Source organism: Petaurus breviceps, unplaced genomic scaffold, assembly GCF_028583685.1.
Source record: "Petaurus breviceps papuanus isolate PSGF00001 unplaced genomic scaffold, PetGlider_PUasm1.0 90842, whole genome shotgun sequence".
Taxonomy (NCBI): domain Eukaryota; kingdom Metazoa; phylum Chordata; class Mammalia; order Diprotodontia; family Petauridae; genus Petaurus; species Petaurus breviceps.
This window is the reverse complement of record NW_027187358.1, coordinates 8,407,444-8,435,095: the sequence shown is the minus strand read 5'-3', so window position 1 is coordinate 8,435,095 and position 27,652 is coordinate 8,407,444. Positions and strand designations below refer to the sequence as shown.

The 27,652-nt window shown below is 36.7% G+C and overlaps 1 protein-coding gene across 5 annotated transcripts in view; it reads left to right on the top strand.

The window, feature by feature from the left end:
- SRBD1 (S1 RNA binding domain 1) overlaps positions 1–27,652 on the top strand; it is a 338,878-nt gene that overhangs the window by 144,845 nt on the left and 166,381 nt on the right. For all 5 annotated transcript variants that reach the window (XM_069071621.1, XM_069071620.1, XM_069071622.1 and 2 more), the window contains one exon: positions 23,147–23,238. In XM_069071621.1, coding sequence (XP_068927722.1) covers positions 23,147–23,238 — 92 coding nt within the window. The remainder of the gene's footprint in view (positions 1–23,146; positions 23,239–27,652) is intronic.

Sequence of the window (27,652 nt, the reverse complement as noted above, 5' to 3'; positions counted from 1 at the left end):
AACAAAAAAAAAAAAAAAAAAAAGGCAACCGCCGCCAACTGCCAACCGCAGGACCGTTAGCTCGGCATTTCACTTTCTCTTGCTCTGCTATGTCAGCACGTCCATGGGGCATGGGAGATCTTTAAATCCCATAACCCTTACAGATATATAATTTTAAATTGTTTTTCAATGACACATCTTTCAGTATTATTTAAATCCGCACTTCTTAAAATGTGGGTCGAGACTTTATGGGTTTGTGAAAAATTTGGCAACAGTAAAAGGTTTCTAAATGTGCAATGACCAAAAATTAATTCAAAATCAAATGTGTAATGAATCTGGGGTGTTTCTAGCAGTGCTTGCCCATGTTGCATCTTCACTTCAGCCTTGATTCTAAATATGAAGTGCTTTGCACTGTTCATGCTCTCAGGCCAGGCAACACCAATGAAACATGAAAAGGGGTTGTAAGTGGAAAAAATTTAGGAAACCCTGATGTAAATAGTAAATGTATGAGGTTCTTCCAGTGGTAGTATTTTAGCTTGAATATTATTTTTCTTTTAATAGATAGCCACCCACTTAACACCTCTAAACTCTTACCTCCTGTGTAGAGCAAAGAATAGGATAAGGACTAGTGAGAGGTTTTGGTTCAGCTGTCACTTGCTGAGAAACTTTGTTCATGTTATTGAAACTCTGTGTCCTGCAGTTTCCTATCTGAATAAATGTGAAGGATTTAAAAAATAAAGCACTTGTGAAGCTGAAGGAGGGTCACTAAAGAAATGTAACCATAAATGCCAATATTGATAGATGAGTAGGTTATTCTGATAGAGTACAATTCCAGTACTTCTTGTTTTTCCTTGCCCATGATGATCAGTGTCCTTACTCTTTATTTTTAAAAAGAGATTTCATGAAATCCTGTTAGGTTTTTGAAAGCTTTGAGTCATATCTGTGTAAAATAGTTGTAACCATATAGTTTGTTCAGAATTAAGATGATATTGCTATGCTGGCTAGCCAACCAATTTCAGCACTCATATAATTATTCCCATGGGCAAAATCTGATCAAAAGTGTCGTGATGAGGAGCAGCTAGGGGGCGCAGTGAACAGAGCACTGGCCCTGGAGTCAGGAGGATCTGAGTTCAAATCCAGCCTCAGACACTTAACACTTAGTAACCATGTAACCTTGGGCAAGTCACTTAATCCCAGTTGCCCTCCAAAAAGCAAAAAAAAAAAAGTGTAGTGATGGGTGGACATAAGTGGTCATTACAACATTATTCATTCTAAGTTTTTTTTTCCCTAGACAACAATGCCCTTTTTTCAGTAGATTGTTTCAGAACTCATTTTTATCATGTACGATTCAGTAAATTCAGAACTTCACAGACAGTAGTGTAATAAAATCAGTTGGAATAAATTGTGTTAAATGTGCAGGTACAAAGCATTTTTTTCCAGTCCATTCTTAGTAGTTAAAATTCTCTTCTCCCCCCATGACTTAGTGTTGTTTTCAGAAGTGTTAAACTTTCTAATCTGTGATACACCATATGTTTAGGACAAAAACTGTGCTGGGCTAAGTGTTCCTTATGTTAGTTTATTTTGGGATCCATGTTCATTCCTCAGTAGAGTTTTGGATCTCACATGCATCCTCATTCATCAGTTTGTCAGGTTCAAAAAGAGGTGCTCAGAATTATCTTGATCAGTCAACAATGTTCATAATGAGATTTGTCGACAAATGTTTTGTCTTCTGGAAGAGATACATTAATTTCAGTTATCTCTCTTTTTTAGTGAAGATTAAGTTCACTAGCAGCTTTCATGCTTTCCAGGATTCCAAATTCATTTTAATTGTTCAATTCTGTTCCAATTTCTGGAAGACTCCAACAAACTATATCTGTGTCCTAGTGTGCCAAATTACTGATTCCTACTGTTGTATTACTGTTTTTCATTTGAAGTTTATTTATTTTTGTGAATTTTTGAATGCCTGTTCCAGAGGCAGAGGCCCTGTGCAGAATAGAAATGAAGAGAGCTCTTCTGGGGACCCAGAGGTCACTGCTTTGTACAAGGATGAAGCTGTGGTCTACATTCTCCTGGCTGCTAGTAAAGTCATCTTCTCTGGTGGCAACTCCATTAATTTTCAGCAGCTGTCCCCTGTCTCCTCTGCAGCTAGGTGGCCCATTGGATAGAACATTAAGCCAAGAGTTAGGAAAAAAACTGAATTTAAATCTGGCATCAAACAGTCACTTAACCTCTTAATTTTCTTCAGTTTCCTCAATTATACCATGGGTCTAATGATAGCACCTACAAATGAGATAACACTTGTAAAAACTCCTAGCACAAACCAAGTGCTTGATAAATGCCTATTTGCTTCTTTTCTTCCTTCCCCACTTCTCTTATTTCTACCTCTTAGTGTCCCAGGCTTCTTTCAAGACTGAGTCCAAATCCCACCTTCCCTGCAAGAGGTTTTCACTGGTATGTTAGCCACCACCACACCCTCTCCCCTTTTAATGACTTCCCTCTGAAATTACCTTCTTTTCACAATATATAATATATATCTCACATGTAAAGTATTTTGCATGGTGTCTCCCCATTGGAGTATGACCTTCTTGAGGATAGGCATTGTTGCCTTTCCTTGTATCTCTACTACTTAGCACAAGCCTTTTCTTGTATCTCTCACTACTGCTTAGAATATAGAAGGTGCTATTAGTAAATGCTTATTGACTTGACTTGACAGTTTAGTAGGAATTTGAAACTCCCTCCTTTCCTATATTAATTACTCTGGGGCCCTGCATTTCAATGAACTTTAGAATTTTTCAATCAGGAGTGAAGTTAATCGCCTCTCTGATTATTATATTCTCCCTTAGGACTTAAAACAGCCTTGCTTGCCATTTAAAGAAAAAAAAGAGAGGAGGCAGCAAAAAATCTAAAAAAAACCCAACAAAAACAAACAAACAAAAAAAAACCAAACCTTCCACATTTCCCAATTAAAGGAAATCATTGCTCTTTTGCCAGCATAAATGAGTAGTTACCCATGGAAAGCAAGTATTTGTAAAACTGACTTAAAGAAATCTAATCGACTCATAATATAAAGTGACAAAATTATAGTGGTGGTGGTAAGGACTTATAAAATAGCATTTTTGAGCAGGGGCAAATCTTAAGAATTTTAATTACTGTTTGCGAAATGGAAAGACTGATCTATTTGAGGGATTTTCAAGTATTTTTGGGCAACGTCTTTGGAATTTTGAGATGTTTTAAATTGTGATGTGGTGTGTATGTGTGGATCTTAAAGAATTTGATGTTTGACAGTATGTCTATGTGGGGGAATACTTCTTATCTATGATTGAAGACTTTTTTTCATTAATGTATACTGGTACTATTGAGGATTCATTAGCAAGAGGTTCATTATCTGTCTAAATGGTCCAGTTAGTTTGCTAACAGTGTAAAACCCAGATTGTTTTTATAGAAATTAATATTTCCTAGAGATCAAATTATATTTCCTAAAACGTGCAAATTCCATTTGATGTTATTTCTATTCCTGAGCAATTCTATGAATTGGTAATAATATAATAAAACAATCTTTAATGTTTTAATTTCCTTTTTTTCAAAGCAAGAAAGTAATGTTATGTGCTAGACCTCATTTGCTTTATGTCACTTTATAGTAAAATATGTTAAAAATTCTAAGCATTGGAAATTAACCTGAATGCCATTTGTCTTTTGAAATAGAATAGATGGGGTAAGCATATTTTGGGTGCCTCTGTTTCTTATTCTAGTTTTGTTTTTATTGTTAGGTTGCTACATTAAAGAAAAATAGAGTGAAGAATTTTGTCAGTAAAAAAAAATAGTTCAAAATCTCCCTAGTATTTTTTTCTTGTGACTTTAAGATATTTACATGTGAACTCTAAGTGAGAAAGAAGTGAGGTTTTTTATTTTTGTTTTTAACAACTTAGCCTGGAAAAAATCATCATCACTCCAAATTTGATTTGTTTCCTTTAGGTCTTGCTATGTATGTCTCTTAGATATTTCAATATATTATATTGAAGCAATCAGTTTTGAGGGCTTTCTGTTCATTTAGATTATTTAAGCTTTCAGATCTATACTTAATAATGAACTGTTTATTGGACCCAAAGTATCCAATAACTAAAGCATATGAAATTTACTACATTTTGTATTGATTTAATATTATTGTTAATCTAAAAATGTTGAGTACCTCATGTCACATCTGTTTTATATTCCTGTGTTTAAAAGAAGTTCCAGCATGGTTTTTGAGGGGAGGATATATAATATTATTTGAATTTTTCAAAATTATTTTGCTTTGCCTGTTGAATTATAACATCAGAATCATCTGTCAAATGCCCATATACTTGACTGCCAAAGGTGCACAGTTAACTGGACTTTCTGTAATTAAAAACAAACAAACAACTTTCTCTAAGCATTTGGAATTTTGGATGCTTTTACAGGATAGTAGTAATAAAAGAGAAGTTTGTTGTAATACTGAAAGTTACTTATACTTTCATTTACAGATATAGCTTTTACTTCAAACATGCCTTGCCTTTTCAGAGGCTTCTTACAGTAAGTTTTTAGCATTTTTTGAAGTTGACTTTTCTTTGACTAGACATTGAATGTTTTTTATAATGGAATAATAAGCATTCTATGATTTTCATTTATTACACTGTATAGAAGAGTTTAGTTCAGATCTTATTTTAACAGTGCTTTCTTTATTTTTAGTAGAAATATAACTACTTATTTAATTGTGTGTTCCTTAAAAGCTTCAGGATTTATTGTTATTGGATTTCATTTAAAATACTTAAGGGGAAAAATACATATTCTTCATTTGAAGGCTATAGAAGGGAGGTCTCGATTCTGATAGAATCATAATCTCAGAATTGGATAAGAGCTCAGAGGTCCCCTAAATCTATACAATTTAGCAAGCATTTATTAAGTACCTACTGTGTGCCAGGCACTAATGCCTAGGTATTGAGGATACAGAAGACAAAAAACTAAGCTGTCACTCTGTCACCAAGCATTTACAAATCTTTTAAATGGTGATTCTTTTCCTTAAGACAATTTCACTTTGTAACATCCCTGTCATCTAGCTTTCATTTGTTTCTACAGTGGGGAATTTGCTACCCCTAGAGTTAACTCATTCTACATTTGCACACAGGTTTAAATATTTTAAAGATTTTTTTTGGGGGGGGATAACTCACTGTCTTCTCTGCAACTTCCACCTAACAGTTCTTTTTTTAAAATTTTCATTTATTTATTCGTTCGTTCATTCATTCATTTTAAAAGCAATTGAGGTTAAGTAACTTGTTCAAGGTTACACAGCCAGTTATTTTTGTGTGGGTGCCAAGTATCTGAGGCCAGAACTGATCTCAGGTCTCCTGATGCCGGGACCGGCACTCTTAGCCACCTGGCCACCCCTAAGCAATTGGGGTTAAGTAACTTGCTCAAGGTTACATGGACAGTTATTTTGTGTGGATGTTAAGTATCGGAGGCTGAACCGATCCCAGGCTGTGCCACCTGGCTGCCCCTAACATTTCTTTTAAAAATTCTTTCGTTGTACCAAACCAAAAGAGCATAGTACTCTTCTACGTGACAATACTTCAATATGTTGAAGACAGCTATTCTCCCCAGTTTTTGCTACTAATCCTCATAGATCTTAGTTTTCATTTACCTGACTATCGAGGTTGCCATCTTGTGAATATATCTAACTTAGTTTTCTTCCTAAAATGTGGCAATCAAAACAGACCACAATATTAAGAAGACTAAACAAACCAGAGACTAGCAATTTGTAAATTTCCTCATTCTGAATCCTGTTTCATAAAGAGGCAGTTAGGTAGGGGCAGTATGATAGAGCCTTGGACCTGGAGTTAGGAAGACCTGAGTTCAAATTCCGTCTAGATGAGCTTACTGGTTGTGTGACCCTGTGTCTCCTAACCTCTTTTCCTTATCTGTAAAATGAGGAGGATAATAGGATCTGCCTTTCAGAATTGTTATAGGGATAAAATAAGATACTTATGTAGTGTTTTGTGAATCTTAAAGTGTAAGCCTATTATTATCATTATTATTAAATACCTTCTAAGATCACATGCCCCCCCCCCTTTTTGATGTGGTCCCAAAGTATTCACTTGTATTATTTTGCAGTTCAATAAAAATCATGTCTTTTTTATCTTATAGCTAAGTATATAATTTTACCTTTTAATTTTCATCTTATCAGATATGATCTATCATTGTAATCAGTAAGAAGTCTTTCTGAATCCCAATCTGATATTTAATGTATGCCATCTCGTTTAACTTTCTATTTCCCTCAGATTTGATGAATGTATCCTCTATTCCTTAATCAAAATTTATTGATAAAAATATAAAAAAAGAATATGTTGATGGTCCTATGAATTGTCCTTCAACTTTAAATAAATGAAGTTTAGTTAATAACTTAACATTGGATATCAGTACAATCAATAAAACTTACTTAACAGTTTTCATTTATTCTTATTTTTTGATGTTTGTTTTTTACATCACCTTCATTTTTTGATATGTCCCCCTCTATCCCATACTCATATTACATCTCTTATAATAACTATTTAAGAAAGAGGAAATAAAAAAAAAGAGGAAAGAAAAGTAATTCAGTATAACTAACCAACACATCAATTTTATCTAACAGTATATGAAATATTTCACACCAATACTTCCCCACTTCTTCAAAGAAAGGGGAAGTAATTAACTTTTCTTTTTTTTTAAATAAAATTAAAAATTCAATTAGCAAGCATTTATTTTAATTTAGAAGGAACAACAGTAATTAAAAAAAAAACCAAAACCCAAACCCTTGTAACAAATACACCCAGGGAAGCAACAGCAATTTCCCATGTTGTCTGTGTCCAGAAATGTAAATCTCATTCTTCATTTTGAACCTTGGTAGATAGCCAAAGAGAGGATTTCATATCTGATACCAGAGGCAATAGGAAACCACGAGAATTTGTTGAATAGGGGAAATGACATGATGAGACCTGTGCTATAGGAATATAATTTTGTGAACTTAGTGGATGAAATATTGGGGTGTGGAGAGCCTTAGGCAGGGAGACCCTTCACAAGGCTATTGCATTAGTTGAAGTGTGAGGTGACAGGGCAACTAGGGTTGTGACAGTGTCAGAGGAGATAGCAGGATGTGACGTATATATGGAAGAGGTTGTGAAGGTAGAAATCACAGTATGTGGGATAAGTGAGAATGAGGACTTGAGGGCCATTGAGGTTGTGAACTTGAATGAATAAGAGAATGGCTCTGCTCTTGACAGACAGTGATAGGAAATTTGGGAAGGGGGAAGGATTTGAGGCAGATGCTGATTTTGGTTCAAGACGTAGTAGATTTGAGATGACTCCGGGACTGGACCTCAGGAGAGAAATTTGGGCTGGATACATAAATCTGGAAGTCATCTGCACAGAAGTGCAAATGATGATTCAATGACAACTGAATCCATGACAGCTGATGGTGTCACCAAGGAGAGGATACTCGAAGGGGCAAGAGAAGCAGACTCGGGGCAGGCACCTGTGCTTAGTGGCCATGACAGGGAAGAAGACTGAGAAGAAGCAGTTCGACAATAGAAATATGAGAAAGTAGGAAATAGGTAGTGTCCGGAAGAGGGTGATTGACGGTTTGAAAGGCGTCAGAGATGTTCTGAAGGAAGAGGCATTTTGGCAGGTAAGAGATTGTTGGTAACTTTGGAGAGAGTAGATCCATGGGAATGTTGAGATCAGAAGCCAGATTGCATAAGATGTAGAAGAGAATGAGATGAGAAATTGTATTAAAAAAATAGGAGTCTATTAAAGCCTTTATATATCAGGAAATCCTGTATTTATCTGACAGGGAATGAACCAAGAGGGATGAAAGGAGGGGGAAGAGAGCCAACTTAATCTGGTTTCAGATTAATCTGGTATTAAAAAAAATAGATTTTTTGTGTGCTGCAAAAATTTTTATTTTCTATTCCTCTGTTCTTTTGATTTGGAATTTATCTATTCGCATTTAGATTCATAACTAGTAAGCTTGTATTTTTTTCATTAAAACTACATATCTGTACCCATTCTATATTATTTTATTCACTGCAGTTTGTTGTATTGACACAAATCTGTTTCCATCATTTTTCCCCTGTCCTGTCCCCTGTCCCCATGCCAAATCTATAATTCATTGAGTTTACTTATACTATTTTTCTTTCTCCTCTTTTTCATTCTCTCCTTGCTTTTCCTTTCCTTGTTCATTTCACCTTCCCTTTCCTTGCTCAAATAAGATTGGTATCTGATCTTTCCATTCCCATTTCTATCCCCTCTTGGTATCATTCTCACCTCCCCACCCTTTCATTTTCCTTCTGTCTATCTGTTCCTTCTGTCTACTTTTTTGGATTATCATTCATATTAGATCTCCCTATTGTGGAAGTTCCTGAAGGCTTTTCCCTGAACCCTCTATTCCTTTTCTGTTTTCTCTCAACTAGTCATCTCATCAATTCCATGATTTTAATTGTCTCTATTTAGATGAATATATATTCCCCCATCGTCACTCCTCAGCGCCATTTATTCTCCAAACGTCTATTGGATATTTCAAAGTGGATAGATATACTGTAGGCATCTCAAACATAACATGCCCAAATACAGCTCATTGTACCCTCCTGTCCCTCTTCTGAATATCCTTATTTCTTTCAGTGAGCTAGTCAGCAAAGCAACTATTTTTTTTTTTAAAGCAATCGGGGTTAAGTAACTTGCTCAAGGTTACACGGCCAGTTATTTCTGAGTGTGGTGCTAAGTGTCTGAGCCTGGATTCGATCCCAGGTCATCCCAACTCTGGGGCCCGGTGTTCTTACTCACTGAGCCACCTGGCCACCCCTAAGCAATTGGGGTTAAGTAACTTGCTCGGAGTTACTCGGCCAGGTGTTTCTGGGTGGGTGCTAAGTGTCTGAGCCCGGATTCGATCCCAGGTCATCCCGACTCTGGGGCCGGTGCTCTTACTTGCTGTGCTACCTGGCCGCCCCACAAAGCATCTATTAAGTACTAGCTGTGCCGGGTACTATGCTAGGCATTGGAGATTTAAACATTCAGGGAGCAATGCATAAATTAGTAGGTACATACAGTCATCTAGGTTTGAAATTTTGCCATCCCTAGCTGTTTGCTCCCTAACTTCCCTCTCCCTCAGTCCTACCCCTCAATTCCACTGTGCCCTCTGGAATGCTTATTCCAAAGGCATATTAAATGTTTTCCTTTCTTACCTCTTTCATCCTCTGGCACTCACTAAAACCTGTCTCCCTCCTAATGACATTCCATCACTGGTCATCCAGTACTATTTTCTTTTTTATTTTTTTTGAGTTTCTTTTTTTAAAAAATTTATAAATTTGTTTGTTTCCTTTTAGTTTACAGGATTCAATTACACAATTCCTTGAATTTCACATTTTGTCCCCTTCCCTCTGGCCCCCCCCCCCATGGCGGCTTATAGTCAAGTATAGGATCTGTAAATACTTTCACATTATACATTGGTCAGGTTATAAGGACGGATTGTACCAGCTGGGGTAAAGAGGACATAAAACAAATAAGAGAACGAAAAAGATCAGGTATTTTGCTTCCATCTGGATATAAACTTAGTTCTTTCTAGTTCTTTCTCTGGATGCACATTTTTCTCTCCATCATGCGTCTTTTAGGGTTGACTTATATCACTGCATTGGTGAGAAGAGTCCAGTCTATCAAAGTTGGTCATCACACATACGTTGTGTCTGTAATTGTGTACAAATTTCTCCTGGTTCTACTCTTCTCACTCAGCATCAGTTCTTTTAAGCCTCTCCAGGTAAATATGAAGACTGCCTGCTCCTTGTTTCTTATAGCACAATAGTATTCCATAACATGCATATAACACAACTTATTCAGCCATTCCCCAATTGATGGGCACCCCCTTAATTTCCAATTTTTTGCCACCACAAAAAGAGCTGCTATAAACATTTTTGTACATATGGGTCTTTCTCCCATTTCTATGATCTCTTTGGGATATAACCCTAGGAGTGGTATTGCTGGATCAAAGGGTATGAAAGTATTTATAGCCCTTTGGGCATAATTCCGGATTGCTCTCCAGAAAGGCTGGATCAGTTCACAACTCCACCAACAATGCATTAGTGTTCCAGTTTGCCCACATCCTCTCCAGCATTTGTCATTTTCCTGTTTTGTCATCTTAGCCAATCTGACTGGTGAGATGTGGTACCTCAGAGTTGTTTTGATTTGCATTTCTCTAATCAGTGGTGATTTAGAGAATTTCTTCATGTGCTTATAGATAGCTTTAATTTCTTTCTCTGAAAACTGCCTGTTCATATCCTTTGACCATTTATCAATTGGGGAATGACTTGTATTCTTATAAATTTGACTCAATTCTCTGTATATTTTAGAAATGAGTCCTTTGTCAGAGACATAGGTTGTAAAGATTCTTTCCCAATTTCCCACCTCCCTCTTAATCTTGGTTACATTGGCTTTGTTTGTATAGAAACTTTTCAATTTCATGTAGTCAAAATTATCCATTTTACATTTTATAATGTTTCCTAATTCTTGTTTAGTCATAAAGTCTTTCCCTCTCCACAAGTCTGATAGGTAAACTATTCCTTGTTTTAGGAGACTGCTTACAGTCTCAACCTTTATACCTAGATCATGCACCCATTTAGACTTGATTTTGGTATATGGTGTTAGATAATGGTCTATGCCCAGTTTCTGCCATACTATATTCCAGTTTTCCCAGCAGTTTTTGTCAAATAGTGAGTTCTTATCCCAAAAACCAGGGTCTGGAGGTTTATCAAACAATACATTACTATAGTCATTGACTTCTGAATCTCCTGTGCCTAATTGTAGCAGCAAGCACCCCAAGCGCGTCCTCAGGGTTTGCTGCCCATACAGGTTCTTGGATCTGCTTTGTTAAAGGAAAGCAACTCAAAATGGGTTAACAAGCTTACTTTAATCAGTCAGACATATATCGTTTACCTTGTTCAGGGGAAAAGGTCAGCACCCCGAACTTCAAAGTATACAGGCAGAATTATCAAGACAGAAACAGATCAAGTAGACAGATTTCCAAATTGTCCAACCATTACATCCATACCCAGTCAACATCTGGGTTTCCACATCTGGGTTTTTCAAAGCCGGGGGCGGGGGGGGTGGGCCTGGACAACGGCTTCCCAGAATACAGATCAAATCACAGAACACTTCTCAAAGTGAGCCCCCAAAACAAAGCCTCACATCAGGGCTTATATGGCCTTCTCCTGGCTCAGAGAATGTAACAACCTTATTGACCCACTGACCAACCAAAAAGTATCTACTGAAAAACAAGCCTCCCACCCAAGTCTTCAGGTGCACTTTAGCCTAGGGGCAGGGAAGATCTTCCAAATTTGCATTCCCATTACACTAATCTATTCCATTGATCCACTCCTCTATTCCTCAGCCAGTACCAAGTAGTTTTGATGACTGCTGCTTTATAGTACAGATTGAAATCTGGTAAAGCTAGTCCGCCTTCCCTAAGCATTTCTTTTCATTAATTCCCTTGATATTCTAGACCATTTATTGTTGCAAATGAATTTTGTTACTATTTTTTCTAGCTCTATAAAGTAGTTTTTTGGTAAATTAATTGGTATGGCACTAAATATATAATTTAATTTAGGTAAAATTGTCATTTTTATTATATTAGCTCGACCCAGCCATGAGCAATTGATATTTTTCCAATTAGTTAGATCTGACTTTATTTGTGTGAAAAGTGTTTTGTAGTTATGATCATACAGGTCCTGGGTTTGTTTTGGCAGGTAGAATCCCAATAATTTATAATGTCTACAGTAACTTTAAATGGAATTTCTCTTTCTATTTCTTGCTGTTGAATTTCATTGGAAATATATAGGAATGACGAGGATTTATGTGGGTTTATTTTATATCCTGCAACTTTGCCAAATTTATTTATTGTCTCAAGCAGTTTTTTACTTGATTCTCTAGGATTCTCTAGGTATATCATCATATCATCTTCAAAGAGTGAGTTTGGTCTCTTCTTTGCCTAACTTGATTCCTTTGATTTCTTTTTCTTCTCTAATTGCTACTGCTAACATTTCTAGTACCAGATTGAATAAGAGGGGTGATAGTGGACACCCTTGTTTCACCCCTGATCTTATGGGAAATGCTTCTAGCTTCTCCCCATTACATATAATACTTGCTGATGGCTTTAAATAGATGCTACCTATTATTTTAAGGAAGGCTCCATTTATTCCTATACTTTCTAATGTTTTTAATAGGAATGGATGTTGTGTTTTGTCAAAAGCCTTTTCTGCATCTATTGAGATAATCATGTGGTTTCTGCTAGTTTTATTGTTGATATGATCAGTTATACTGATGGTTTTCCTAATATTAAACCATCCTTGCATTCCGGGAATAAATCCTACCTGATCAGAGTGTATTATTCTTGAGATAAGTTGCTGTAGTCTTTTTGCTAATATTTTATTTAGAATTTTTGCATCTATATTCATGAGGGAGATTGGTCTATAATTTTCTCTGTTTTATCTCTTCCTGATTTAGGTATCAGTACTATATTTGTGTCATAAAAAGAATTTGGTATGACTCCTTCGCTAATTTTCCAAATAGTTTGTAGAGTATTGGAATCAATTGTTCTTTAAATATTTAATAGAATTCACTAGTGAATCCATCTGGCCCTGGAGATTTTTTCCTAGGGAGCTGACTGATGGCTTGTTCAATTTCTTTTTCTGAGATGGGATTATTTAAGTAATTTACTTCCTCTTTAGCTAATCTGGGCTACTTTTATGTTTCTAAATATTCATACATTTCCCTAAGATTGTCAAATTTATGTACATACAATTGGGAAAAATAATTCCTAATTATTGTTTTGATTTCCTCTTCATTGGAGGTAGATTCACCCTTTTCATTTTTGATACTCATAATTTGGTTTTTTCATAAAACCAGCTCTTGCTTTTATTTATTAATTCAATATTTTTCTTAATTTCAATTTTATTAATCTCTCCTTTTGTCTTCAATATTTTTAATTTAGTATTTAATTGGGGATTTTGAATTTGTTCTTTTTCTAGGTTTTTTAATTGCATGCCCAATTCACTGAGCTCCCTTTTCTCTAATTTAATCACGTATGCACTCAGGGATATAAAACTTCCCCTAAGAACTGCCTTTAATGCATCCCACAGATTTTGGTATGTTGTCTCATAATTATCATTCTCTTGAATGAAATTACTGATTGTTTGTATAATTTCTTGTTTGACCCACTCATTCTTTAGGTTTAAATTGTTTAATTTCCAATTAGTTTTTAGTCTGTCTTTCCCTGGCCCTTTATTGCATATAATTTTTATTGCATCATGATCTGAGAAGGATGCATTTAATATTTCTGCCTTACTGCATAGAATTGTGAGGTTTTTATGCCCTAGAACATGGTCAATTTTTGAGTATGTGCCATGAACTGCTGAGAAGAAAGTATATTCCTTTTTTATCCCCATTCAGTTTTCTCCAGAGATCTATCTTACCTATCCTCTCTAAAATCCTGTTCACCTCCTTAACTTCTTTCTTGTTTATTTTGAGGTTGGATTTATCAAGTTCAGATAGGGGGAGATTAAGGTCTCCCAGTAGTATAGTTTTGCTATCTATTTCTTCCTCTAATTCCTTTACCTTCTCCTCTAGGAATTTGGATGCTACACCACTTGGTGCATATATGTTAAGTATCGATATTGCTTCATTCTCGATGGTGCCTTTTAACAGGATATAGTTTCCTTCCTTATCTCTTTTAATTAGGTCAGTTTTTGCATTTGCTTTATCTGAGATAAAGATTGCTACCCCTGCTTTTTTTACTTTAGCTGAGGCATGATATATTTTATTCCAACGTTTTACCTTTACCTTGTGTGTATCCCTCTGTTTCAGATGTGTTTCTTGTAAACAGCATATTGTAGGATTATGATTTCTAATCCATTCTGCTATCCGTCTCCATTTTATGGGAGAGTTCATTCCATTCACATTTACAGTTATGATTGTTATCTGTTTCTTTCTCCCCATCCTATTCCTGCCCCTGTTAATGTTCATATTTTCCCTCCCTTCTCCCTTCCCCCCCTTAATAGTTTTCCTTTTGACCACCTCCTCCCTCAGTGCTCCCTTTTCTGTCCCCCTCCCTTTTCTTCCCCTTTCCCCTTACTACTTCCCTCCCTACAAACCACTCCCACCCCCCTATCGTAACCGTTTCCCCCTCCTACTGCCTATAGGATATTGTTATACTTAATGAAGTATGCTATTTCTTCTTCGCATCAAGAGTGACAGGAATAAATCTCATGCGAAGCTCCTCTCCCTCCCCTCTTTCCTTCTAAAATGATACTTTTTGCGTTTCTTCTCCATAGAGTCCTATGCTTAACTGGTTGTTATTCCCTCCTTGTACCACAACCAATGAGGGAAAAGCTCATATGCTTCCCAACTTCCTCCCTTTTTTTCCTCTGCTATACAGTTTTTATGCCTCTATGAGTGGCATAATTTACCCTTTTCCACTTCAACCATTCCCTTTCTTCCATTGCGGTCCCTTGTAGCCCTTAACAAGATTTTTTCAAAATCATCATTTTGTGTATTTTATAGTCATACCCTCTACTTGTCTATAACCAGTTTGCTCTTATCAAATAGCAGGGTGTGTGTGTGTGTGTTCTCCTTGTTTACCTTTCTAAGTCACTGTTGCATCTCGTAATTGGAGGTTGAATTTTCCATTGAGTTCTGGCTTTTTTATCAAGAAGGTCTGGAACTCTGTAATATCATTGAATGACCATCTCTTTGCCTGGAAGAATATGCTCAGTCTCGCTGGGTATGTGATCCTTGGTTGTAACCCGAGCTCTTTTGCCTTCCGGAAAATTGTATTCCACTGCCTCCGATCTTTTAGTGTAGAGGCTGACAAATCCTGTGCAATCCTCACTGTGGACCCTCGATATTTGAATTGTTTCTTTCTGGCTGCTTGAAGTATTTTCTCTTTTATCTGGTAGTTCTGGAGTTTGGGCACAACATTTTGAGGATTTTTCAGTTTGGTATCTCTTAAAGCAGGTGTCCGGTGGATTCTCTCGATTTCTATTTTACTCTCAGGTTCTAGTATATCAGGGCAGTTTTCCTTAACGAGCTCTTGGAGAATGTTGTCCAGGCTCATTTTTTCATCATAATTTTCTGGTAGGCCTATGATTCTCAGATTATCTCTCCTGGATCTGTTTTCCAGGTCAGTTATTTTTTCTTTGAGGTATTTTACCTCTTTTTCTAATTTTTCATTCTTGGTATTTTGCTTGGCTAATTCTTGGTTCCTCATAGAGTTATTTGTTTCCATTTGGTTAGTTCTGGTTTTTAGCAAATCATTTTCCTTGGTTAATTTTTGAAGCTCCTTTTCCATATCATACACTTTTCTTTTTAGAGAGATGTTTTCCTCATTATAATGTTTTTCTAATTCTGCTATTTTCGTTTTGAGAGAATTATTCATTTTGTCTTCTATCTCTCTCATTTTGTTTTCAAAGTTCCTTATGATCTCATCTAGGAGAGCCTTCTGTGCTTCGGACCCATTCCCTGTTGAAGTTTCAGCTGTGGGTGTGGGGTCCACATTGTCTCCCTCTGAGGTTGGTTCCTCCCTCTGAGGATAGTAGGACTCCAGAGTCTTTGTCTTTGTAGTCTGCTTTCTACCCATTTTGAGGCAGGGTCCTAGCCACGCCCTTCCTCTAGGATCCCAAGTCTTTACTGTAGAGGGTTTTGCCCTGGGCAAGAGTTACTATGTTTTCAGGGTCAGAGGGGGGGTTTGGAGCAAGTGGGGTTCACTCTGTCATCCTCGTCTTTGGAGGTCCTGAAAGGGGCTTTTTAAAAAAATTTCTGGGCTATGAAGTGGTAGCCCCAGGAGTGTTTGCTGTCCAGGACAGGGGCCCCTGTATTTGCTTCTTACCTTGTTCTTTCCAGTCCCAGCCCTTTGGTGATAGGCCTGGTAGTGGACCTTGTGGTTGGTGGGAAGACTTGCCCTCCGAGTTGATCAGGCCCCTTCCTGGCCTGCGTCTGCCACACCACGCCTTCCTGGCCTGCGTCTGCCGCACTGCGCCCATCCAGTACTATTTTCACTTTCACTCAGACCCCTGACTTGCTGGTTATGGTGTAGGATTTTGGATATCCTTACTCCCCTTTGACAGTTTCAGATCTTCGCTTTACTGCCATCACTCACTCCAAGGATGTACACATTGATAATGAAGTTGACACATGCATTGCCAGAGCTAGCTTGGTGTTTGGGAGGCTCTGAAGGAAAGTGTGGGGGAGAACAAGTATTAGTCTGCTTACCAAAATGAAGGTCAACAGAATTGTTGTGCTGACTTCATTGTTGTATGTCTGTGCAACCTGGAAGGTCTACCAGCACCATGTCAGGAAACGGAATCATTTCCAATTTGAATTGTCTTAGGAAGATTCTTAAAATCTCTTGTCAGGATAAGATGCTAGGCACTGAGGTCCTTACTCAGGTTAAACTGCCAAGCATTCAAACTCTACTGCAGAGAGTACAACTCTGATGGGTTGGCCTTGTTCGAATGTCAAAAGTATGCTTGCCAAAAAGACTATTTTATGGAGAACTCAGACAGGGCAAATGCTCATATGGTGGCCAGAAAAAGTGATACGAGGACACTTAGAATCTTTGGAATTGTTTGTGTGTCTAGCAGACACCAGCACAGGACTGCCCAGCATGGTGTGCCCACATCAGAGAAGATACTGTGGTCTATGAGGACAAGCAGAATTGAAGTAGCTCAAAAGAAATGCAGGATACGCAGATTTAGACAATCCACCCCAAATGTTCACATGGACTATTTGTGCCCCACCTGTGGTAGAGCATTCTGAGCTTGTATTGGTTTGATCAGCCATAGTCAGACACACTGTCACTTGCTCTAGCAGCAGTGATGTAGTTTTGGTCCTCTTCAAGAACAAAGGACAACAACCAAGTCAAATTTGTCACCTAGTTCAGATCCTGGTTGTCCTTCCTTCCTCTGTGAATTTAGTGCCCGCTTTATAGTCTTTCTCTCCTCCCCAACTCCTACCCTCCTGAGAAGATTTCAATATTCATGTTGATACTGCCTCCAGTAGCCTGACTTCTAGTTTCTTAATCAGTTTATTTCTGATGACTTACTCCTTCTCTTTACTTCAACCACATGTAGGCAGACATGTGATTTGGCATCACTCACGTGTTTTCACCTGTTTTTGTAAACTATAAAATTCCTTTATCTGATCATAACTTTCTATCATTTAATTTTTCTCTCTGCTTTATGATCCTCTAAGCTTTTGTCTTCTTCCTCACTAAAACCTCAAATTCCTCGATATTAGTTCTTCACAATTTGATTATCTCCAGAAAGGACAAGGGAATAAGCATTGATGTAATAATGCCTTCTAGGTACCAAGCACTGTGCTAAACACTTTAAAAATATTATCTCATTTAATTCTTAAAGCAACTCTACAGGATAGATGATGTTATTATCTCCATTTTGTAATTGAGGAAATTGAAGCAAATAGAGATTAAGTGACTTGCTGAGGGTCACACAGAGTGTCTGAATCCCAGTTTGAACTCAGGTTTTCCTGACTCCAGGCCTAGTATTCTATACCCTGTGCCACCTAGCTCTCTCCACTGACTGCAACCCCTATCTCTAGTCCTTGGTGATACAATTCAACTTGACACTTTTCTCTAAACTTGAAAACCTTTGTCTCTTTCTGTCCCTTGATTATACCTTACAGAATCCCAACATTGGGTTACTTCTAACATTCTCCATTCTATTCCTATTCATATGCTTTTCAGTAGGACTGGAGAAAGTCACAAATGACTTTATCCACTACAAATACGTGTTAAATAATCCCACCTGGGCCCTCACTGCAACAAGGCAATCCTTTTCCTTCCTAATTGATTTTCCCAATCACTATAGGGGCTATTCCTAACTTTTTCATCTCTCCTCAAACCTTTCCCGATCTTCACCCAACTATTTTTATAGCCAAGAAATTAACTTATACTTCTTGAAAAAATTGAGACCCTTTTCCCCTTTCCCTTGTCTGCTGATGTCATCCTTGCTGCCTACAGATACACCCATACCTTCCCATTTTGAAAAATCCCTTACTTGATCCTACCATCCCTGGTAATTACTGAATGTCATCATCTATCTTTTTCAAAACAGAACTCATTATCTTACCACCTAAATCCATCCCTCTTCTGTCTCCAAACTGTGGTATTGTTTTTAAGTCCTCTCACACCAATTTACTTATCCTCTGGTTGGTCTCCCTTTTAAATCTTTACCCATTCTAGTCCTTTGTCCACTCAGCTGCCAAAATGATTTTCTCAAAGTGCCAGTCTGATTATACCACTCACTATTTAAATTCCCTTCCAACTACTGGCTCTCCTGGCTTTTTTGGCTTTCTTCAAGCCTCAGCACACATTACACTGTTTTCAGTCCCCCTCTTGTTACTGCATCTTTTCTCAGATGACCTTTTACCTACTCTGTTTTTATCTTGTATACATGTAGCTCTTTGCATGTTGTCTCCTCTGTTAACATGTGAGCTTTTTAAGATCCAGCACCTTGTTTTTGCCTTTCGTTATATTCCCACTACTTAGCACAGTATCTAGCACATAGTAAAAACTTAATAAAAGCTTATTGACTGATTATGCACTCAGCAAATGTTTGTTGATTGATTTTGTATATTTCTGTATCATTACTCTATACTACCTCTTTCCAAGTAGCTTTTCTTCTTATCACTTATTTTGGTGTCTTGCCATTCTACCTTTTAACTTATGACCCTCTTGTTCAGCCCTATTCTGAGTTTGCCCCTTCACTTCCCATTTCCAATTTCTTCCTCACTTCTAGATCAAATAAATCAATCAACAAGCTCTTATTAAATGGCTACTCTTTTCTAGACACTGTACTAAACCCTGGGGATAAAAATAAATGAAGTGTCATATTTGAATAATAGTAAGAATGCTAGTCTTCTTGACCACAAAACATGACAAAGAGAATGATGTATAACGAGGTATAGAAAGGTTGGGGCAAGGTTGTTAAGGGCTTTTGAATCCAAACAGGAGTTTATATTTCATCCTAAAGGTAACAGGGATCAAAACAAACAAACAAACTTTGGCATTTAAAGCTCTTTACAGTTTGACCGAAACCTTCCCTTCTACCTTTTTCTCACTGCCTCCATCTCTTTTTGTGTTGCTGTATGATAGCTTTTTTTGCTGTTGAAGCCCAACTCATCTATTTCTCTGGCATCTTTTGTCATTATATCACAGTAATGTAAAATCTCCCCTTCCCACCTGAACCCCATGATTTTCTCCAGCAGGTTACACACTCCGCTGTCACCCCTGCTCTCTTGCTAATCTTCAATCTGTCGCTCTATTGGTTCCTTCTTTGCTGGCTTTTTCAGTAGTCTCACAATTCTTATTTGCTATCATCCTGTATCTTTCCTCCCCTTCATGACTAAACTCTTTGAGAAAGCAATCTGCCACTAGTGCCTCTAATTCCTCTCACTCTTGTCATCTCATCTTCTGAAATCTGGCATCTGACCTCAGCATTATATTACAGCTTCCCTCTCCAAAGTGACTGTTGATCTCTTAATTGTCAAATCTAATGGCCTTTCCCCCTTAGTCCTCATCCTTCTTAACTTTTCTGCAGTCTTTGATACTGTTAATTACTTTCTCCTTCTAGAAACCTTCTGCTCTCTAGGTTTTGGTGACACTGCTCTCTCCTGGTTCTCTTTGTCTGTCAGACCACTCCTTTTCAGTGTCTTTTGCTTGTTCTTCTTCCATGTCACGCCTTTCTAATTGTTGCTGTCCCTTAAGGCTTTCTCCTTGGCCCTTCTATTTTTACTCTATTATACTGTCTCAATTGATCTCATCAACTTCCCAATGAGTTCATTTGTCATCTCCATGTGAAGATGATATTCCTCCCCATCACCACCCCCAGCCTCATTAATGGAATATAAACTCTTCCCAGTTCATTAATAGGCCTATTTAAACACATGTGTTCCCTTTTTACCTTGGAACAGGGGCTGAATTTCTATTCCCAGGTCTAAAGGTACACACATATTTCAATCAGGAATGTCTTGATGCTTTGAGCTCTGGCCTAATTCACAGCTTTGACACATCCTGAGTCACATAGAGCCCATTGTGGGAGGCTTGCTTGCAAGAAGGCTTTCACACCTTTTGGCACTAAGCCAATTAAGCACTGAATCATGTGGGTTGTGATGCCTTCTGACTGAGCCTATTAGTTGAAAGCTATATATACTGGTAGGTTGGTATTTTACTTTGGAGCTCACTCATGGGAAGAATATTTCTTTGAGATTTGGCCACATAAGACCCTGCGTAGCCATTGTTAAGCAGTGGGTGCTCATGTGCCCTTCCTCCCCAGCACTGTGCTTGAACCCAGATGTTCTTTTCCTTTTCCCCTTTTCATCCCTATAGACCTAATAGTGGTATTGCTGTGTTAAAGGGTATAGACAGTTTAATAACTCATTGAGGATATTCCAGATTGCTCTCCAGAATGACTGAATCAGTTCACAGTTCTACCAACAATGAATTAGTGTTCCAGTTTTTCCACATCCCCTCCATCATTTGTCACTTTTCCCTTCAATCATTTTAGCCAATCTGATAGGTGTAAAATATCTCAAGGTATTATGAATTTTCATTTATCTAATCAATAATGATTTAGAACATTTTTTATATGACTATAAATTGTTTTCATTTCTTCAGTGGAAAATTGCCTTTTCACATCCTTTGACCATTTATGAATTGGGGAATGACTTGTATTATAGATTTGACAAAACTTTATATATTTGAGATATGAGACCTTTATCCGAGAATCTGTCTGTAAAATCCCTACCCCCAATTTTATGATCTTAGCTACATTTATTTTATTTGTACAGAAAACTTTTAATTTAATGTAATCGAAAGTATCCATTTTATACCTAACTTTACACTCTTTTGTTTATTCACAAATTGTCATAAAATTATAAATAAAAGTCCGATAGGTTCCATGTTCCATGTTCTTCAAATCTGCTTTTAATCTATCTCCTTGTATCTAGGCCATTTATCAATTTTGACCTTCTCTTGGTAAATGGTGTAAGACGTTGGTCTATGCCCAGTTTCTTTCATCCTGTTTTCCAGTTTTTTTTAAACCAAATATAAATATAAATTCTTATCCCCCAAAATTGTCTTTACGCTTGTCAAATATAAAGTTAATACATTTATTTGCTGTTGTAAATTGTATTTTTACTTTGTGCCACTGATCTGCTTTTCTGTTCCTTAGCTAGTACCAGATAGTTTTGATAATTATTTCCTTATAATATAGTTTAAGATATGGTACTGCTAAACCTTTTTCCTTTATATATTTTTTCATTCTTTCCTTTGATATTCTTGACTTTTTCTTCCAAATGAATTTTATTATTTTTCTGTTTATTAATTTTAATTATTTTAAAATTTTATTAAAGATTTATTACTTTTTTTCAAATTCAGTAAAATAACTTTTTGATAATTTAATTGCAGTGACATTGAATATACAAATTAGCTTAGGTAAAGTTGTCATTTTTATTATTGGCCCTGCCTTCCCATGAACAATTAATATTTCTCCAATTATTTAAATATGATTGCAGATCTGTGAGACTTTTTTTATAACTTTGTTCATAAAGTTTCTGGATTTATTTTGGTAGGTGTAGTCTCAGGTATTTTATACTGTCTAGAGTTATTGTTATACATGCCTGACTGTTAACAATAGTCTGCTGGTTGGTCTGCATACCACCAATCTCTCCCATACTTTATTTACTTCATCCTCCACTGAGCTGTCTCAAGTGATTTTCCTAAAGTGCATCTGTTACCATTTCATTCTCCCCCCTCTACTCAGTAAACTCCAGTGACTCCCTGTTATCTCTAGTATCAAATGTAAAATTCCTGGGTGGCTAGGTGGCATAGTGAGTAGAGCACTGGCCCTGGAGTCAGGAGGACCTGGGTTTGGATCCGGTCTTAGACACAACACAAAAACTAGCCGTGTGACCTTGGGCAAGTCACTTAACCCCAATTGCCCTCCAAAAAAGCAAAAAAAAAAAAAAAAAGTAAAATCCTCTGTTTGGTAGTCAAACTCCTTCATAACTTCCTCCTTCCACCTCCCCTCTCCTATCTTTTTTATACCTTTCACTCCTCACCATCCCCACATACTTAGTGATCAAGTTACATTGGTCTCCTAGGTAGCTAGGTGACCCAGGGGATAGAGTACTGGGTCTGGAGTTACGGGAACCTTAATTCAAATGTAACCTCTCATGCATAACTTTGTGACACTAACCGAGTTACTTAACCTTTTTCTTAGTTTCCTTAAGTATAAAATGGGGATAATAAAGCACTTACATTTTGCTGTTAGAATCAAATGAGATAATATTTGTAAAGTACAAGAAGTGCTTGTTCCCTTTTCCTTTTTTTTTGCTCTTTCTCAAAAAAGACATGCTTCAGAATCTGGATGTTCTAAGTTGTTAATGGAATAGAATGTGAATGTGACAGAATACTATTGTTCCATAAGAAATGAGGAGCAAAATATATAGGTATAGTTTGTTTTTAGATACATCATGTTGCTTCTCCTATGAGTTCCTTGAGAGCAGGTACTGTATTTTGCAGTTCCTTGTATCCACAGCCCTCAGCACAGAGCCTGGAACATAGTGTTTAATAAATATTTATTGACTGATGACTAAAATAAATGCTGGAATGAAGGTCATATTGACAAATCAGATGGCAACTTTCCTTATCTCTTTTTACTCAGACCATAGTTATTTTCTTCATAGGGCATTGTTGCCATGTTCTCTTACAAATTATCCCCTTAGTACTGCTGTTAGACACTGAACAGAAAATTGTAATAATAAGTTATATTATATTAAGAATATATACTATTAGAACTGGACACTACATATGTAATGTATTCAGTGTTTGATACTCATGCCTAGTTAAATCGTCATTGAGTTCTTGAGTATTTTCATGTAGGATAGAAATTCATTTTTCTTCCATATAATTTGGAGTAAAGCAAGGACATAAATGACTGTAAGTAAGTTGATAAGAGAAGAGGTATGACATGCTATGGAAGATCCTATTTCATATACTTTTATTTTCTTTGTGCTCATTTTCAGTGATTTGCTATCCTTTTTTTTTTCTCTCTTTTCTTTCCAGCATTGTCAATGAAGCAGGAGCATCAATCTACAGTGTCAGTCCTGAAGCTAACAAAGAAATGCCAGGCTTAGATCCTAATCTGAGAAGTGCCGGTAAGAAAACACTCATAGCCACTATAGTAAAAGTAAAGTTTGTGCTTAAACTCCCCCCACCCCCAAAAAAAAAACATCTTATATGAAAGTTCTAAGAGGTTCTAAGGTTTAAAGAGCTTCTGCAGGAACAAAATATAATGCCAACAAAACATACAGAGGGGGAGAGTGGTCATCAAATTTGTTCATGTTTACAAAACAGGTCTTTATGAATGAAAAGGTTGATGACCACTGCTTTATACATTTTACTTAGATGAAAAATACACTTTCAAATAGATTACTTTCACAAGAACTGCTATATCAAAAACTGAGTAATTAGACTTAGAATAGACATTTTTCAAATGGAGTGTGTGAGGGAATAAAAATGTGATTTTTCACAAGTATTAATAAAAGGTATCGTATAAAGTTTCACATTTGGAAAATAGTGTGGTCATTTTGAAACTCTTGGGGATTTTATTGCATGAGGCTTCCTTAATGATTAAAATGTCATAATACCTTATATAAAAGGCATGTGCCAGAGAGCTGGCCTCAGAGTCATGAACACCTGCCTGAATTCAGATTCTGTCCCTGATGTTTATTGGTTTTGACGCTGGACTCTGGACAAGTCACCTAGCTATTCACTTCCATAGACAACTCTCTAAGACTGAAAACTGCAGAACCAATCCTCATGTACAGTGGCAATTGCACCAGTGGTGGAGAAAATCCTTGCTAACCCAATCAAATAGCTATTTCTGATGAACTTAAAATATTAATAGAGACCATGTTGCTCTTTGATTTAACAAATTTATATTGGATGCTTTAAGAGATATAAAATACTTATTTACTTTTAAGTATATATTAGTTATTGGTTCACTGCTAAACTTTTTAAAACTTCTGTAAAACAGACTCAGTATATTCTTTGTATTTTACCTCTTGTCAGTTTTCAGTGTTAACACTTTATTCGACATTTATTTTTATGTCAGGGCCCTGGAGAAACAAAGATGCATAATTTCTTTCTATAGATGTTTATTAGAACACTTCCTATGTGGAAGACATGGTCCTTGCCATGAAAGGATGTTTAATCTAGCAGCAGAGATAAGGCTACTTATGACATGTGGTCATAAGTAAGTTGATAAGAGAGGAGGGAGGCATGACATACTATGGGAAATCCTATCAGGAAGAAATGATTTCTGGTTAAGATGATCAAAGATGGTTTCTTCAACAAAATAGGAACTTAACAAATGATTACTTAGTGATTGATTCATGAAAAAGGTGGCATCTGATAAAATCTTAAAGGATGGAATAGGTGGAGCTGAAAGGGGGAGTGCATTCAAGAAAAAGGAGAAGTCATGAGAAAAAGCAGTAGAAAACAGTAGAATGAATTTGAGAGATAATGGGTTGTTCAGTTTAGCTGGCATTCATGTTTGTTTAGGAAGTAATGGTGCCTGAAGGAAGGATTTTGCCAAGTCTGAAAGCTTTTCTTCCTTTCATCTTTCTCTTCTGTGTTGCTTGGAAGTCTAACTTGGTAAAAATTGCCACTCACATGAATTAGTCCAATAACCCAGATAGAAAGGCAGAAGGAATGAGGGCAGTTTGACTTCTAGGTTCTATATTTTAAGAAATCCTTAGTTTCTCCTTTAAAAATTTTTAATATATAATACTAGGGTTACATTAGGGTAGTGGAGGACTAGATGAAACCTTTCCTTTGGTTCTTTTCCAATTATATTTGCAAGGCTATTATTCCTGGAAAATTCAGCTAAGTGACCCCTGATTCTATCATAGTTGATACCTGTGATACTCAGGGAAAGTGGTAAGCTATGTGATGGGAGGTGGATTGAGGAGCAGTCATTTGAAAAAGAAGAAGCTACAGTGGCAGACGTACTAGATTGTAAATGTCTTTCTTGTTTGAAGTCTTTGCTTAAGTGTCTTAATATAGTTGAACAAGTTGAACAGACTCTCACTTTTGTTAATAAGAAGTTCTAGTTTAACTGATTTGCTTCTTTGTCTTTGCCCCTAAAATTTCTCCTATTGGGAATTTCTTCTTCCCTGCTCTCTGTTTTTAAAAGAACCAGATCAAATTTATAATTTCCTTAACAAAGCCTTCTGGGATCCAAATTGTCTATTTTGGAAACTTCAGTACTACTTGTATGCCAATTTATTATGCTGTCTAGTATCTGCAAGTCTTAACTCCCCTACTAAATGGCAAGACCTTGAGAACAGAGACTGTATGTAATGCCTGAAATCTAGAATGGTAAAACAAAAGCCTCATTTTGCATATGAAAGTACAGTGGCACATGATAGGGAGGGGTGAAAGGATGGAAAGAAATGAGCATTTAGAGAGTACTTACTTTATGCCAGGAGGCAGCTAGATGGTGTAGTGTATCCGATAGAATGCCAGGCTTGGAGTCAGGAAGGCTCATCTTTGTAAGTTCAAATCTGACCTTAGACACTTGCTAGCTGTGTGACCCTGGGCACATTACTTAACACTTAACTCAGTTTCCTCATCTGTAAAATGACCTGGAGAAGGAAATGGCAAACCACTCCAGTATCTTTGCCAAGAAAGCCCCAAATGGAGTTACAAAGAGTCAGACATGACTGAAATGACTAAACAACAACAAATGTGTCAGGCTCTGTGCTAAGTACTTTTATGGATATTATCTCATTTCATCATTTGATCCTCACAACAGCCCAATGAGGGTGCTGTTCTTATCCCCAATTTAGTATTTGGAGAAACGAGATAAGCATAAGTTAAAAGACTTGCCCAGGGTTACACAGATAGTAAGTCTCGGGGATGAATTTTGAATTCAGGTCTTTTGATTTGCTTTTGATTGCATAGCTACTTATTACTAGAGTGAGTCCTAGAACCAAGGGTATTTTTCTAAGTCTAGTTTGCCTTCAACTACAACATGCTCCTTTTTGTATCTTGCTACATTTGAATAACATAGTGTCTTCCATATACTCAGTGGTCAAATGCTTGTTTAAGCATATATGTGTTTTTCCTCACAGATATTTTTAGTTCCATATATATTCATTCAAAAAGTACAGTTGAACTAGACTTAGAAAATCCTGGGTTGTACTTCCAGCTCTGCCACTAACTGTATGATTTTGACTCTACCTTTCTGGGCTTTAGGAGATTTTTACGTATACAAAGTATCCTTAAAGTCTTGGTGTAGTCTTAAACTTTTAATAACTTCAAAAGTATAAATGCTATAAACTTGGGAAAGACGTCATCTGATAGTTTGATTATTTAAAATATTATACATATTTAGTTTTGCTATTTTTTTATTTTAATAAGATAGGGCACTCTGTCATTATGTGTTGCATACTAGAAAGTTTTTGGAAGATACTCTCAGACAAATGGATTAGTATAGGTAATCCTTTTCCTTAGCTACCTAGATTACCTAATCTTTAACCATTTTACTTTTTTCTTGTGGGTCCACATCAAAATTGTGTATTTGCCAAAGCTTCATTTTTTGGATTATTTTAATACTAGTATTATAAATTAAATCCTTTCAGTCATGGAGTGGCAGCTGATGAATGTTTTTGCAAAGTTTGAAAAATCTATTAAAGCACCATATAGTGCAATGCAATGGTTATGTAAAATTTTAGCAAGAAATTTGTCAATATTTTATAAATTTAAATAATTAAGCCTTTTTTTGGGTGCAAATTTATACAGGGCATTCCAAAAACCTTAGTTCAGTCTTACTGTTAAAGCTTCAGATAGCACTAAGACTTTTGGAGCACTATCTGCTCCTCAGGGACCTAATAATTAGATACAAAGTTTTGGGAATGTTTTCATCTACCATTAGAATATTTTTTCTTATATTTTCTTGTCAACTTCATTTTCTTTTTTTTTTCCTATTTTTCAAATGCTTTATTAGCTTCTGATTTACATCATTCATTTCTGCCATATTTTGAGTTACAAATTTTCTCCCTGTTTTACCCCTACCCACTGCCCCAAAATATCAGTCCCACAGAATATCCCCTCCTCCAATCTGCTCTCTCCCATATTTTCTCCCATATCCCTTTCGACTTTTCCAGTAGGCCATGTTGGATCTCTATACCCCGGTGCCTGGATATTTCCCAATTACATGTAAAATAGTATTATTAATAATAATATATATTTAAACGTTTAACTTTAAAACTTTGAATTCTAGATGCATTCCCATTCTCCCTTGTCACCCACCCTTACTGGGAAGATAAGCAGTTCAGTATAGGTTGTACATGTGTAGCTAATGCAAAACAATAACATAGTAGATATATTGTAAAAGAGTGGCTATATTTCCCTCCCTCCTATCCCACCTCCCACTTGTTCTATTCTCTACTTTTCCTTTTCAAAAGTGGGTGCTTCCAACTTCCCTCCCCCCCCCAGCCTGCCCTCTTTTCCATCATCTCCCCTCTCATCCCTTCCCCCCTACTCTCCTATAAGGTGAGATAC